General features: G+C 35.6%; 1 protein-coding gene across 2 annotated transcripts; it reads left to right on the plus strand.

The window, feature by feature from the left end:
* The first annotated feature begins 626 nt into the window (after positions 1 to 626).
* Positions 627 to 12,230, plus strand: LOC134820731 (uncharacterized). 2 transcript variants are annotated; one of them, XM_063831308.1, is made up of 11 exons: positions 627 to 791; positions 1,020 to 1,126; positions 3,955 to 4,050; positions 5,129 to 5,289; positions 5,554 to 5,656; positions 6,707 to 6,792; positions 8,045 to 8,120; positions 8,885 to 9,109; positions 11,093 to 11,187; positions 11,342 to 11,407; positions 11,526 to 12,230. In XM_063831308.1, exons 1-11 carry the CDS (start codon positions 730 to 732, stop codon positions 11,856 to 11,858), a joined length of 1,410 nt encoding a protein of 469 aa, XP_063687378.1. In that variant the 5' UTR covers positions 627 to 729; the 3' UTR covers positions 11,859 to 12,230. The 2 variants fall into 2 exon arrangements, with proteins under 2 accessions (XP_063687378.1, XP_063687379.1); XM_063831309.1 differs by lacking the exon at positions 8,885 to 9,109.
* Positions 12,231 to 12,531: the final 301 nt, after the last annotated feature.

Consider the following 12,531-nt stretch of genomic DNA (forward strand, 5'->3'; position numbering starts at 1 on the left):
GACAAGAGTATTCTCCCGAAGATCCAAGAAATGCTCGATACCTTGGAGGAAAGAAAAAGGAAGTGAACCCAAACTTTGCTATCAAAATGGTCGGTGAGGAACCAATTGCTGTGACAGGAAGCAGCCATACATGGTGTTGTGGTGGTCTTGGAGCTTTGGGCCACCCTAAAGTCTTCATTAATCTCGACAAGGGTATTACCAAATCATGCGGATATTGCGGGAAACAGTTTAAAGCTCACTGATAGTAAAGAATGTACTGAGATGATTTTAAATAGACTAATTTGTGCTATTGTCAGCAAGACTTTTATGATATTTTTAGGCTACATCATGTCATGAAAAGAAGGTTATTCGGGATTATTGGGGGTTATAGATGGAAATGTTTTGTACAATGCGTAATTTACTAAGATTCTGGTTTCTGATATTAGTTTAAACTGTAATTGGAGTTATGAAATTGGATTTAAACATTAATAATGTTAAGTTCAACTGGCCAACATCATTTGTGTTCAAGAAATAAAATGTAAATTACATTTAAAATTTCACTTCATTATTTGTTTACATATTTTAGTTAATTTATTTTGAGCAACATAAATTACCATTTCTTATTATTACTTATTAAGTTATGTTCTAGGATGATGACAAATCTGTGTGGATGATCTATCACATATCAAGGAACTACCAAACTTATTTTAATTTCATCAACTACCTTCCAAGTCTACTAAAAATGTTTAAATGAGATTTGCCCCACCTAAAAGTGCACCTCCAGAAGCGAGAAAATTTTCAAAAGATGTCGAGTAAGTTTTCAATTATTTCCAGTATAAAGATTTTTCTGATTCAATAATTAGTTCTAATCACATCAATGGCCATATATTTAACATTGTGATCCCATACATCTAGATTGCTGTGAATGCAAACGCAGCTCTAAGACCAAGGCTAATAGTAATAATGATTGACAGACAAATGCTACGTGCTCCCAATAATTACCATGTTTAATTACATCCTTCACACATTCTCCTCTTCAGAAGAGAGCTGCAAGAAGACTACAACATATCGGGATGGGTTATAAAGCCAGTGCAACCTGATATAACCCTGCTCCGGGAGTGCCTTAACACTGCTCCAAGACGATGCAGTAAGTTCCATTTTAGGGACCAGCTATTTGGAGACCACAAATTTAATTGGTGCCACAGCTCGATATGGAAATTAGATAGTAAAATTGTTACAGAGTAATGTTGAAACTGTTCAGAAAAGTGGGATAATGTACATTTTATGTTTCTGTGTGTTAACTAACGTTTAAGCGGGGGGGGGGGGGGGGATCATATGGTCCTGATCCCCCCGGTTTAAGCACCGCTACAAACACTGCCGGCCGGAGTATTTAAAAGTGTTTGAAAACATCTAACATGAAAGTGAATGCTTAAGTCATCATATTCTATGGATTCTTAATAGAGTTATAGGCATTTTAAGCCTTAAATCTGCCATGTTTGGCCCTCTTTTACGATGAATTTTACTAAGTCGTTTAGGCCACATTTCATACCTTAAAACTCAAAACTGAGAGAAATCCTGTTCCAAAAAGTTGGATATGATCATCAGCTACACTCACAAGAATTTTTAAAGCGATATCTTATGACCTGGGTGAATGGTAAAATATACAACTTTGATTTTTACAAAAATTTCAATTTTGCTTCTTTCGACCTTGTTTGGTCTGTAACTTCGTCATCTATATTTTAATTATAAAATCCTTTGAAGGACTTCTTGTACGGAGTGTAAGTAATGTTCAGTAAAAAAATCAGCCAAAAAACGTTAAAAACGACTGAAATATCGGTATAACAGTGACAGACTTCTCAAAATTTTCAAAATTTTCGAAAAAGAAAATATTTATTTTTTCGAAAGTGCGGTTCCTCAAAAATAATTTTTAATGTATCAAATCTTATTGTTTTAATGTATACTTTCTTAATATGAAGTTACAGCCTGTTCGGGACATAAAAGCTTTTTGTATATGTCCCCTTAATAGATGTGAATACTCATAATAACTGAAAAGAAAATCTTTAAACCTAATGTATTTATAGATTATTGGCATAGGATCAACTTTTGTGGCCTATAACGGTTGAACTTCAAACGCTCAGCATTTCATTCTGATTGTTCATTCCATCAAAACGAATGACCAAGGATCTATTTTCGGTTTTCTCACGTCCTAAAATCTAAATCAACATGTATAGTTATTAGTTAAGTATAGAAATATCAAACATAATGCATTTTCCATTTCTCCTTACTAACGAACTGGTGTCTTTACGGGGCCGACATGTTAAGATATTATTTTATGTTTCTTTAGCATGCACTTCTGCCGTGCGCCACTGAGAACCACATCTGCTTAACGATAAGTCCCAGGTATGTGGCTAGATAATACTTCATGAGCTCTGTGGACAGGAGGGTCGCTCAATATTCCCTTTACTACACTACATAACTACAATCCGTGATTAGGCCACGTGACAGACAAGCTGTCCTCTTGATTGTTATCTTCCGACACCTCCGCAGGTGTTGTTGTCGCGCTGGTTTAATCACGTGGGCTGGAATTAATAGAGTTGAGCAAGATTTTGTGGTAGACCAGAACTCCCAATGTTTAGTTTCTAGAGTTGAGTTTGGAGTTGTTATATCTGACAGGTTTACTTGTTCATTCCTTTGCTTATGATGCGTAAGTTAATTTTGTTTAATTACGTTTATCTTCTTGCCAAGCAGTCGTGTTGAGGTAAGTATCTATTGTCTAATTTATGAAATCATTGTTATGACTATTGACTAGATCATTGTATCGTAATTAAGAACTGCGGTAATCGAGTCTTATCGCTTTAAATTGCAATGTGTCATCATTATACAGCTTTCGTATGAAAAGTCACCTGATAGGATTTTAAAGTTACATTCTTAACCAATTGCACTGATGAATCATAGTTGTGAATTATACACATCGGAATCACAGCATAAGTGGACGTGTACGGTGTATGCTGACCTGTAATGGCGACTAGGGTTCTATTCCCGTCGTAGATTAACTTACTGTGATGCGAACCGACCAGTAAACTAGTAAACAATGTTGAAACAGTAAACCAGTAAACAATGTTGAAACAGTATACCAGTAAACAATGTTGAAACAGTATACCAGTAAACAATGTTGAAACAGTAAACCAGTAAACAATGTTGAAACAGTAAACCAGTAAACAATGTTGAAACAGTAAACCAGTAAACAATGTTGAAACAGTAAACCAGTAAACAATGTTGAAACAGTAAACTAGTAAACAATGTTGAAACAGTATACCAGTAAACAATGTTGAAACAGTAAACCAGTAAACAATGTTGAAACAGTATACCAGTAAACAATGTTGAAACAGTATACCAGTAAACAATGTTGAAACAGTATACCAGTAAACAATGTTGAAACAGTAAACAGTATAGCTTCAAACACGATCCCCCTACTGCTAGCCTAAATTCTGTTGTGCGCCTTAAAAACATGAAGTTCTTTAGCAGTACTTTCGTACTGTCTAGGGTTATATATAATATAGAATATATATATGTAAATTTGTCAGTAGGTTTCTACTTACAATTGTCAGGTTTACATTTAATTATAAATTATTTTATAAATCATTTAATAACATGGTCCCACCTTGTCAACCTAACGTGCTATTCTTAAAAACATTTTGATTAGAAGTCAAGCTGGTCTGAATATAACTAAACTTTTAAACATAAATTAATTCAATAATGTTATAATTATAAATTATGGAGACTCAAAAAACGGTTTAATACAATCTGAGTCCATATAGTATATTATATATGTATTATATATGTATAATATATAATGTATAATGAGCTCTCCTTTGAATTAACATAATCTGATCTGATTTCTAATGCTGCCTGCTTGGTAGTATTGAGAAAGTTTTAACATTTCTGTCGGTCACGTGACCAACAAGTCTCCCCCAGGTTCAGCCACAGAACGTACGAGCTGTGGACAATTGATCGTTAACTTTGGGAGAGTCAGTTCCAGTCATCTCAAGCTAAAGTGCTCGCTTACTGAAGGTAATTTTAAACTTTAGCAGCCCACAATCATAATCGTTTTAAATTTGTAAGAAGATTGAGTATTTTATTTGACACAAAGGAACCCCCCTGATAGAATTACAATTGTGTCCTGTTTGCGGTACTTTAAAAGAAGAAAGTTTAATAGTTCGTTGTAACGGAATGCCGATTGTAACTAAGTAGTAATGAAATCAAAACATGAAATTGAATATTTGAATGCCAAGACCCATTAAGAATTAAGATGTGCTTTATTTAGTATGTCGTGGGAACTTGGCGTGAAACAAATTTGTTGAGTTAAAATGTTTGCGTTTCTAAGAGCTTACCTTGCGATCTGAGTAAGTGTGTTGTGGTCGCATTGTGTCGCATTGTGGTCGCATTGTGTCGCATTAATAATTAGTTGTGGTTGCGCAGTACTGCTGTGTCTTGTTGCCGATATAATAACTTACCTTCTTGTGAAATATTCAGCAGCTTGCAGTACTTTTATTGCGTGTGGGTGTGTTATAAATAATTTTTATCAGTAATATGATGCATCGATTTGATGTTAATTCTCATTTTTATTTTAAGTGATATTTTGTTGTCGATCATGCGAGACCGAGCAAGCAGGCTTTAAGAAATAGTCGTTGCAACATATTTATATATCTCTGAACATCCCGCCTTCGTTTTTATCTTTTATTGAGTGGTTCGTTTGCATTTTGTTGAAAATGTTTTGAACTGTGTGTAAATCGGAGTACATCTTTTTGTAAAGAACACTCTGGATCAGTTTCCTCTCCTAAGTCTTAGGAGCTGAGACAATTAGATAAAATAATAATCCCGCAACTTCTATATTAAGGATATATTGAATAGTCACGTAAATCATCGAGTGCTCGTTTTCAACAATTGACACGGTTTTTTTCACTTTTTTTTGCCAAAGACAGTACATGGTAGCTCAGAATTAATGCGACTTCAAGATTTTCCTCATTAAAGCACCATACACAGCTACAGTAATAAGACACGTTAGCGACATGAGACCATCCCAATATCTTGTCTCTTTGCTTTAATTCCTCCCGACCTATGTATTCAAACACTCCCCTCTCCCTGATAGGAAGCATCAAGAACCGGACACGGAGTAAAGACTCTGGAGTAGACGGACTCACGGACAGTGGCGTGGACAACATGATAGACAGCAAGACGAGACCGTTTGAGGAGGATGAGGACGAGTTCTCTGACATTAGCGAAAGCAACGACGGCAGTATGGATAATGAGGTTATTAGCTAATTGAAATATGGTTTAAGTGGGGAGGCAGTGCAGTCTAGACCCACTTTTATTCGTTTATCTAGTTGTTATGTTAGTATGGCATTGTTAAAGTGTCGTAGAGTAACTCTTGAACTGTTGGCATTCCAGGCATTTGTTGATCGTGTAACTCTTCTTTTTCGCATGATCTGTAGCTGTTTCTTTAAATTTCAGTTTTCGATAAAATTAAATAATAAATTAAATAATAAATTAAATAATAAATAGTCCTGGTTTTAGCAAGACTCCGAGTTAGCACGGCTGATGGTGAGTGAGCCGGAACTAAGTGAACAGGATTCAGGTGGGGACACCATGCAACACGAGCTCGATAGTGCTCCTTCTGGTATGTGAATTTTCACTGTTCTATTATAAATAAATTCTAGCATTTATAACACGCTTTGATGGTAAAAATGTACCCTAGAAAGATATTTTGAATAACATGAATAGAGAGATCATTGTCGTATTTTTGGAAAGGTTTAAAATCAAGTTTCTGCATTAGATACATTTATGTTGGCGATAATTGTAATTTTTGTTATGCAAAGACTTTCTTCATTCATCAAACTTGCATGACTAACACAGAATGTAAATAAAGCAGTCATTTCGCCTCGCTATCCGATATTCCTAGATCGAATAAGCATCAAAGTTGTAGTAGAATGACTACTCACAACTTGAAATTGTTTGAATTCCAAACAACTCACAATCCTGAAGATACCGTTCAGGCGTTCATGGTCAGATTATCTTAGATACCTAGATAGTGTGTCCCTGCTGTGTTATATTTACAGCCAGTATTGGTAGACCTCCTATATATAAACAAATTACCCAGAGCAAACCAGGTAATGTTTGGTCTCGATAACTGATCTCCATGGCAACCACAACTACAAATACTGGTAATCACCTCCAGTAAACGTCCACTTATTTGTTCCCTGTCCGATATTTAACAACTTAGTTACTTGGTATATCATACAAAAAGTGGTGAGCTCGCCTACAAAGAGCAATTGAATCATTATCTCGTGATTAGCCCGATGTTACGCTTGAAGCCTAACAATAAGTGACCGGCCAGGGATTGTTTATAACAAAGGTCAGGGATTGTTTATATGAGTGCGGTGTGTGTGGCCAGTTTTCTGTCTCCAAGCCAAGCCTTTGTTGTAGATTCAATCAGGTGGGAGACGTAAAGTTAAGCAGGTGGAAGACGTAAATTGAAGCAATTGAAGGCAATATCTTCCTGTTATAAAATTACCGTAACTAAGACATCCGGAGTCACAACATTCAACCACTGAAGATTCAGCTGTTCAATAAGCTATTTAAAAACCGCAACCGTAAGTCTAGAGTGGATATGATTTATTATAACATTGACAATTTTATTAAACAATTTAACCTAAGGAAATTATTTCAGAGGAACAAACTAAGTTGTCCCAGAGCGAACTTGCATCCAGTCTTAAATCTTACGTGGAACGAAGCTCAGTTCTATCTCGTAATAAGGTAATTACCAATTAATTAATTGTTATTAATAATAGTCAGTGAAGTTTTAACTCTGTTTCGTTTATGATAAAACACCCAAATTGCGATTGCACTGTTGAGGAAATTAATGTTACACACGTAACATGGTTAGTGCACAATGCACATGTAACCGATTTTTGCGACTTGATAATTAAAAGATATCTAGCGCATACTATAAGTATACTGTATATCATAATAAAATGTACATCCTACATGAAATTTCAAACCTAAATTTGAGAAAATATTGTTGTCTGGAGAAGACATTGTAAAAATCGGTTAACAGCCTCCACAACTACCAAAATTGTTATTAACATTTGCATTTTAGATGTTTGACAAAAATTACTATACTACTGATACAATCTTTCAGTTTATTATTTAACAGTTACATAACTCCAAACTTGAATATATTTTTTATTCCAACGTCTCAAATTTCTGGTATTCGCAGACATTCTTGTGTACCATTTAACGTGAATAATGATTCAGACTGTAAGTTCAGTTCTTCAGTCGAGCATCGAATTATCTCACATTATATTTGATGCTTTAGTTGCCATAGAAACTGCAAGTTCTGGAATATTTTGTCGATTTAAATTCTATTACAATTCTTTACTTCTCTTCAACTTCCCCCATTAGATAATTCCTTCCACATCTTGAGAGTATGCTGTATTCAAAATTGTGCATTCAAAATTCCACTTTTATCACATGATTGATGTGACTTTCATTAATAAAAGGGTTCATAAATTCGCGTGTAATGAAATTTCTTCATTAGTTTATTGATTATACCTGGTGAACTCGTCTACTGTAATGATTGAGGAATAGTGATATTTTACTCTAATTAGAGTTGTGGATACACATAGAGCAATTGAAGCAATGTTACTGATAATGATTAAAAAATACTAATGTACCGACCATCGTTATTGTTTTAAATCACTTTCAGTATCATGAAACGATCCATTTGCCTACCAATTTCGATTGTTACAATATTAAAACTCTCATTTATCCTGCATGTCAGTTGAACACTCTCTGGGAAATTAGAACACAACTCATTGGTAGATTTACATCTACTCATTGGTAGATGAGTTGGTAGATCTACATTGGTAGATGTACACTTATAAAATAGTTACACACATTTTGCCTTAAGCGCCCCTTAAGTGTGTGCTTACCGTCGCGTGGCAAATTAAATAATTACTACCAAGTAAACATACACACATGCAATAACATAGTGTAATGTTTTCAGAGAAGAGCGAAGGGTGACGTAGAGAAAGTGGAGAGAGAGCACCAACTACCAAACCCTGTCACACCCGACATACCGGGTAAAATACTTACTTATTGGCCATATTTCATTATTAATTTCCTACTATTTGCTTATCTTGTAACCATTTGACCCAATATTTTGTTTGGGCATAAAAATGGCCACTTTACATCAACTCTTTTGTAAGTCAGCTCAAAAGAAAACACATTGCTGCAACGATTCGATTACTACAGCTCCGGAACTGTTTCATGAAGGTTTTATATGCATACTATATTTTCATTAATCGAGGGAGGGAGGGCCGCTCTGAGGCTGTGGTATATAACCATGTAGTGGGGGAGGTTGAAACATGCACGGTAAATCCGGCTTGTCGTGTGGGATATTATGTAAACGTGTACACACTTACTGGGAGTTGTAGTGTTATTCTGTAGAATATGTGTTGGTTTAACTGTAAATTGCTAGTAATAATCGCTACATTGTTCATTTTAGTGCAGTTGTCATGTTCCTGGATTATTGATGGCTAAGGAAAAGTAGATAATCTTTCCGGAATAATTGCTATGTTACCAACAAAGTTGTGCAAAGGTTCTTCATGAAAACATATTATATGTATATGAAAACATATATATATTATTATTATAATAATAATATATATATAATTCGAACAATTGAACCAAATCAAATTGGCGGGCAAACGATCCGTTTCATGATATGTATAAAACAATACCAATAATCAGTGCCCTGATATATACATATATATCTAATATAATATTTTACGAAAATGGATACATGCTAAAAAAATGTTTATACAATATACATATTACATAATAGTTGAAAGCACCGAAGATGAGATTAAAACGGGCTTTGGAACGTCCTACATAATCGATGGAAATCTGGCTACAGAGAACAGAAAGATTGCAAACGGCTCCAATATGTTCATATCCTCTGTTGCTCGCAAACTTAGTCGCAAAGTTCCATCCTCAAAACCCAAATCATCAAAACCCAAAACTACTGAGATAGGCAATGGAGCCGTCGAGTTCAGAAATTTCTTAAAAGGTAAAACCGTGGTCAATAGCATTTCTTCAAGGCAGCCGTGACCAGCAAGATATAACTTTTATCATTAAACAAATACTGAAAGTGAAAAAAGCGAGTGATTATATACTTGTTCTTGTCCTAAAAATGAGTTTGCCCTAGATCAATTAAAGATTCTTGAAATAGTTCCCAAATGATGGGTGCCTTGCCAAGAATCTCGAAAATGTGCCCATCACTTTTATCTAAAAAAAGGGGACTCACGATATCTTGATAATTCAGATCTCGCTGGTTTTGTTAAAAGTAAAGTGAAGCAAATTTTGCTAGCCAACCTAGCATCACGTGACCACCTAGCATCACGTGACCACCTAGCATCACGTGACCACCTAGCATCACGTGACCACCTAGCATCACGTGACCACCTAGCATCACGTGACCACCTAGCATCACGTGACCACCTAGCATCACGTGACCACCTAGCATCACGTGACCAACCTAGCATCACGTGACCACCTAGCATCACGTGACCACCTAGCATCACGTGACCACCTAGCATCATGTGACCACCTAGCATCACGTGACCACTAGCATCACGTGACCACCTAGCATCACGTGACCACCTAGCATCACGTGACCACCTAGCATCACGTGACCACCTAGCATCACGTGACCACCTAGCATCACGTGACCACCTAGCATCACGTGACCAACCTAGCATCACGTGACCACCTAGCATCACGTGACCACCTAGCATCACGTGACCACCTAGCATCACGTGACCACCTAGCATCATGTGACCACCTAGCATCACGTGACCACCTAGCATCACGTGACCACCTAGCATCACGTGACCACCTAGCATCAGAAACCTCCAACCCACAACTTGTAATTATGGGGGGGGGGCCAACCATATTAAAGTATATTAAAGTATATCCCCGGGTCAAAATCGGAAAAAATCCTACATTTTAATATACTTTAATATACCTACAATTAGAAGATTTATATTCTTCGTTAAGATTTACATGATGAACTATATTTTTCACTCAGATTCGCAAGATAAGCCTGTTTTAGGACTAGTACATGAATTTCCATCCAGATTGGTCAAAAATTGGCTGAGCTATGAGCTTTAAAAAATATGCCCATATTTGGGCATACGCTTTTGTCCAAATTCGTTTTTGCCCAAATTCGATAAAATTTCAATATTTTTTAATGAGACTAACTCTATGTGAAAGATATAACTCAGTGTTTGTTGGATATAGTGGATACTAAGTAAAAAGACCTCCATGAACAAAATTGGGAAAATTGCACATAATATCTCGGTTCAGAATACTAGCCAAAATGACTTCATTAAAATTGAAATAACTCCATCAGTTTTCAATATTTTTTCAAGAACTTTTTGGAATCGATTAAGGATTGCATTTCAAGCTTATTTTGGGCAACAATTTTTAATGTAGGCCTCCAAGGAGATAGGGATATATTAAAGTATATTAAAGTATATTAAAGTATATTAAAGTATATCCCCGGGTCAAAATCGGGAAAAATCCTACATTTTAATATACTTTAATATGGTTGGCCCCCCCCCAATTATAATTAATTAATCGCCTGCACCCTATCTCTCTTCTACTCAGATAATTACAGTTAAAAGATGCTCTGAACAGCATCTCTACTAAGCATAACTAATTAAATATTGCACCTTCTTTGATTATGTGCATTCTGCACGTTTTAGTCACCCTTACCGGTGAAACTTTTCATCTTAGGAATGAACTCATCTTTTGAAGCATTAATTTATTCATTTGGAATGTTCATTTTTTCTTATACAGATTTGTTTACTGATCTCCGTTGAATAATAAAATGAGTAGGAATAATGCTTTAATTGAATAAATTTGTTATATTTCTAATCAGCTGTGTCGGCAGATTCATTACATTATACCTTTTCTAGGTTCTAGGTTCTAGGCTGGGAATTGGGATGGATTCGATTAAATTAAATTAATATTTTGTTTGGATCCTCAGAGGTGACAGTGCCGCCCAAACAGCAGCTCTGGTCTCGGTCCAGAAAGTTAGAGCGACACAGCACATCACCTTCCATCTGCTCTTATAATGAAGTTGTAAGTTTTCTTACAATTATTATTTATAATTATTTTCTGTTTATATCTTAAATCTGAATAAAATGTGATGGAGGTACGTTCAGTGTTTTCTAAAAATGTTGCCAAATATTTTATTGAAATTTAGTCACTCATTTCCTGACTATATCCTCCTCAGTGTGCCCAACTTTACGATGGCAAGAAGAGTCCAGACCAGTTCTTGAATAGTACATTCGACAATGTGGTATGTCCTTTTGTTCTCAGTAAATTTTTCGATAAATCTAGGTAATTACCATCTTCTGTTTTTCCTTTCATTATCTAATTTAAATACCTATTATATGAATACAAATCCCCTAATTCAGTTGCCAAACAACCGACCACCCTACCGAAACGACAAACGGCGCTCCAGCAACTGCAGCTTCAAATCTTCCTGCTCAATACCATCCTTCTCAACTCCTAACCAAGCACTACTCCTCATCGGCATGAAGCCGTCCAGTAAACCCCAACAAGAACTCAATAAAAACAATTTAGGACGTCCCCCAATCAGAAAGCCAGGCATGCAGAAACCTCCTATCATGAACAAGACCCGTGGTCTTGTCAGCAATAAAAACCACCACGTGCTGCAATTACCAGAGTTAGGTGTAAACGGCTCAGGCGATCTAGTCATCAGAAAGAAGCAGATTATTTCGGGTTAATGTCTTATCCCTTTTTCAACTTAAAAACTTAAATTAATAGATTTGTTATAATAAGTTATTAATATTAATTTCTGATATTGAAAGTATTAAGATATTAATTTGATTTTTCGGATGATTTTTTCACTAAAAACATAACGTGTCTATGATTTTGAAGGTCATGAATCAATAACTGTAGTTACTAATACATAATGATATAAATGTTCAATGCGCTACTAAATATAAGAAGTAAAGTGTTTGATAAAGATTTTATATTGTAAAATTTGTAATAATGTAATATATCATGTTAATACCACCCCACACACTCACTAATTATGTATATGAATATTATGGACAACCTATGAATTTTCGTTTTCTTTTTTCAGATACATTCAATGAACGTCTTTTCCTTGTGACTATATATATTCTGATTAAAGCAAAATTGTTGATGGTAATTGTGCAAGCGTATTAGATAATTTGTTAGGTTCAGTACACGAGTCTTTAAATTGGTTAATAGTAAATAGTTCCGTTCGTAGTGAAATCGTAAAAACTTAGCTGCGGTGGTTCAGAGACGGTTTAGGAACTGTATTAAGACTCCATTAAACGTAGGCCGCCAATACTCGGTTGTATGTAAATGTACTCGCGCGCGACGCGACCGGCGTATCGCGCACGTACGTATACACAGTATGCATTACTT

This window comes from Bolinopsis microptera, chromosome 9 (assembly GCF_026151205.1).
Source record: "Bolinopsis microptera isolate Bmic1 chromosome 9, MBARI_Bmic_1.0, whole genome shotgun sequence".
NCBI classification, from domain to species: Eukaryota; Metazoa; Ctenophora; class Tentaculata; order Lobata; family Bolinopsidae; genus Bolinopsis; species Bolinopsis microptera.

Bases quoted from the DNA above. Each gene is read 5' to 3' on its own strand.
- LOC134820731 (XM_063831308.1), top strand. From the start codon at position 730: ATGAGATTTGCCCCACCTAAAAGTGCACCTCCAGAAGCGAGAAAATTT. The intron at 792-1,019 runs GTAAGTTTTCAA...TCTCCTCTTCAG, and splicing joins AAATTTTCAAAAGATGTCGA to AAGAGAGCTGCAAGAAGACT. The intron at 11,408-11,525 runs GTATGTCCTTTT...CCCCTAATTCAG, and splicing joins ATAGTACATTCGACAATGTG to TTGCCAAACAACCGACCACC.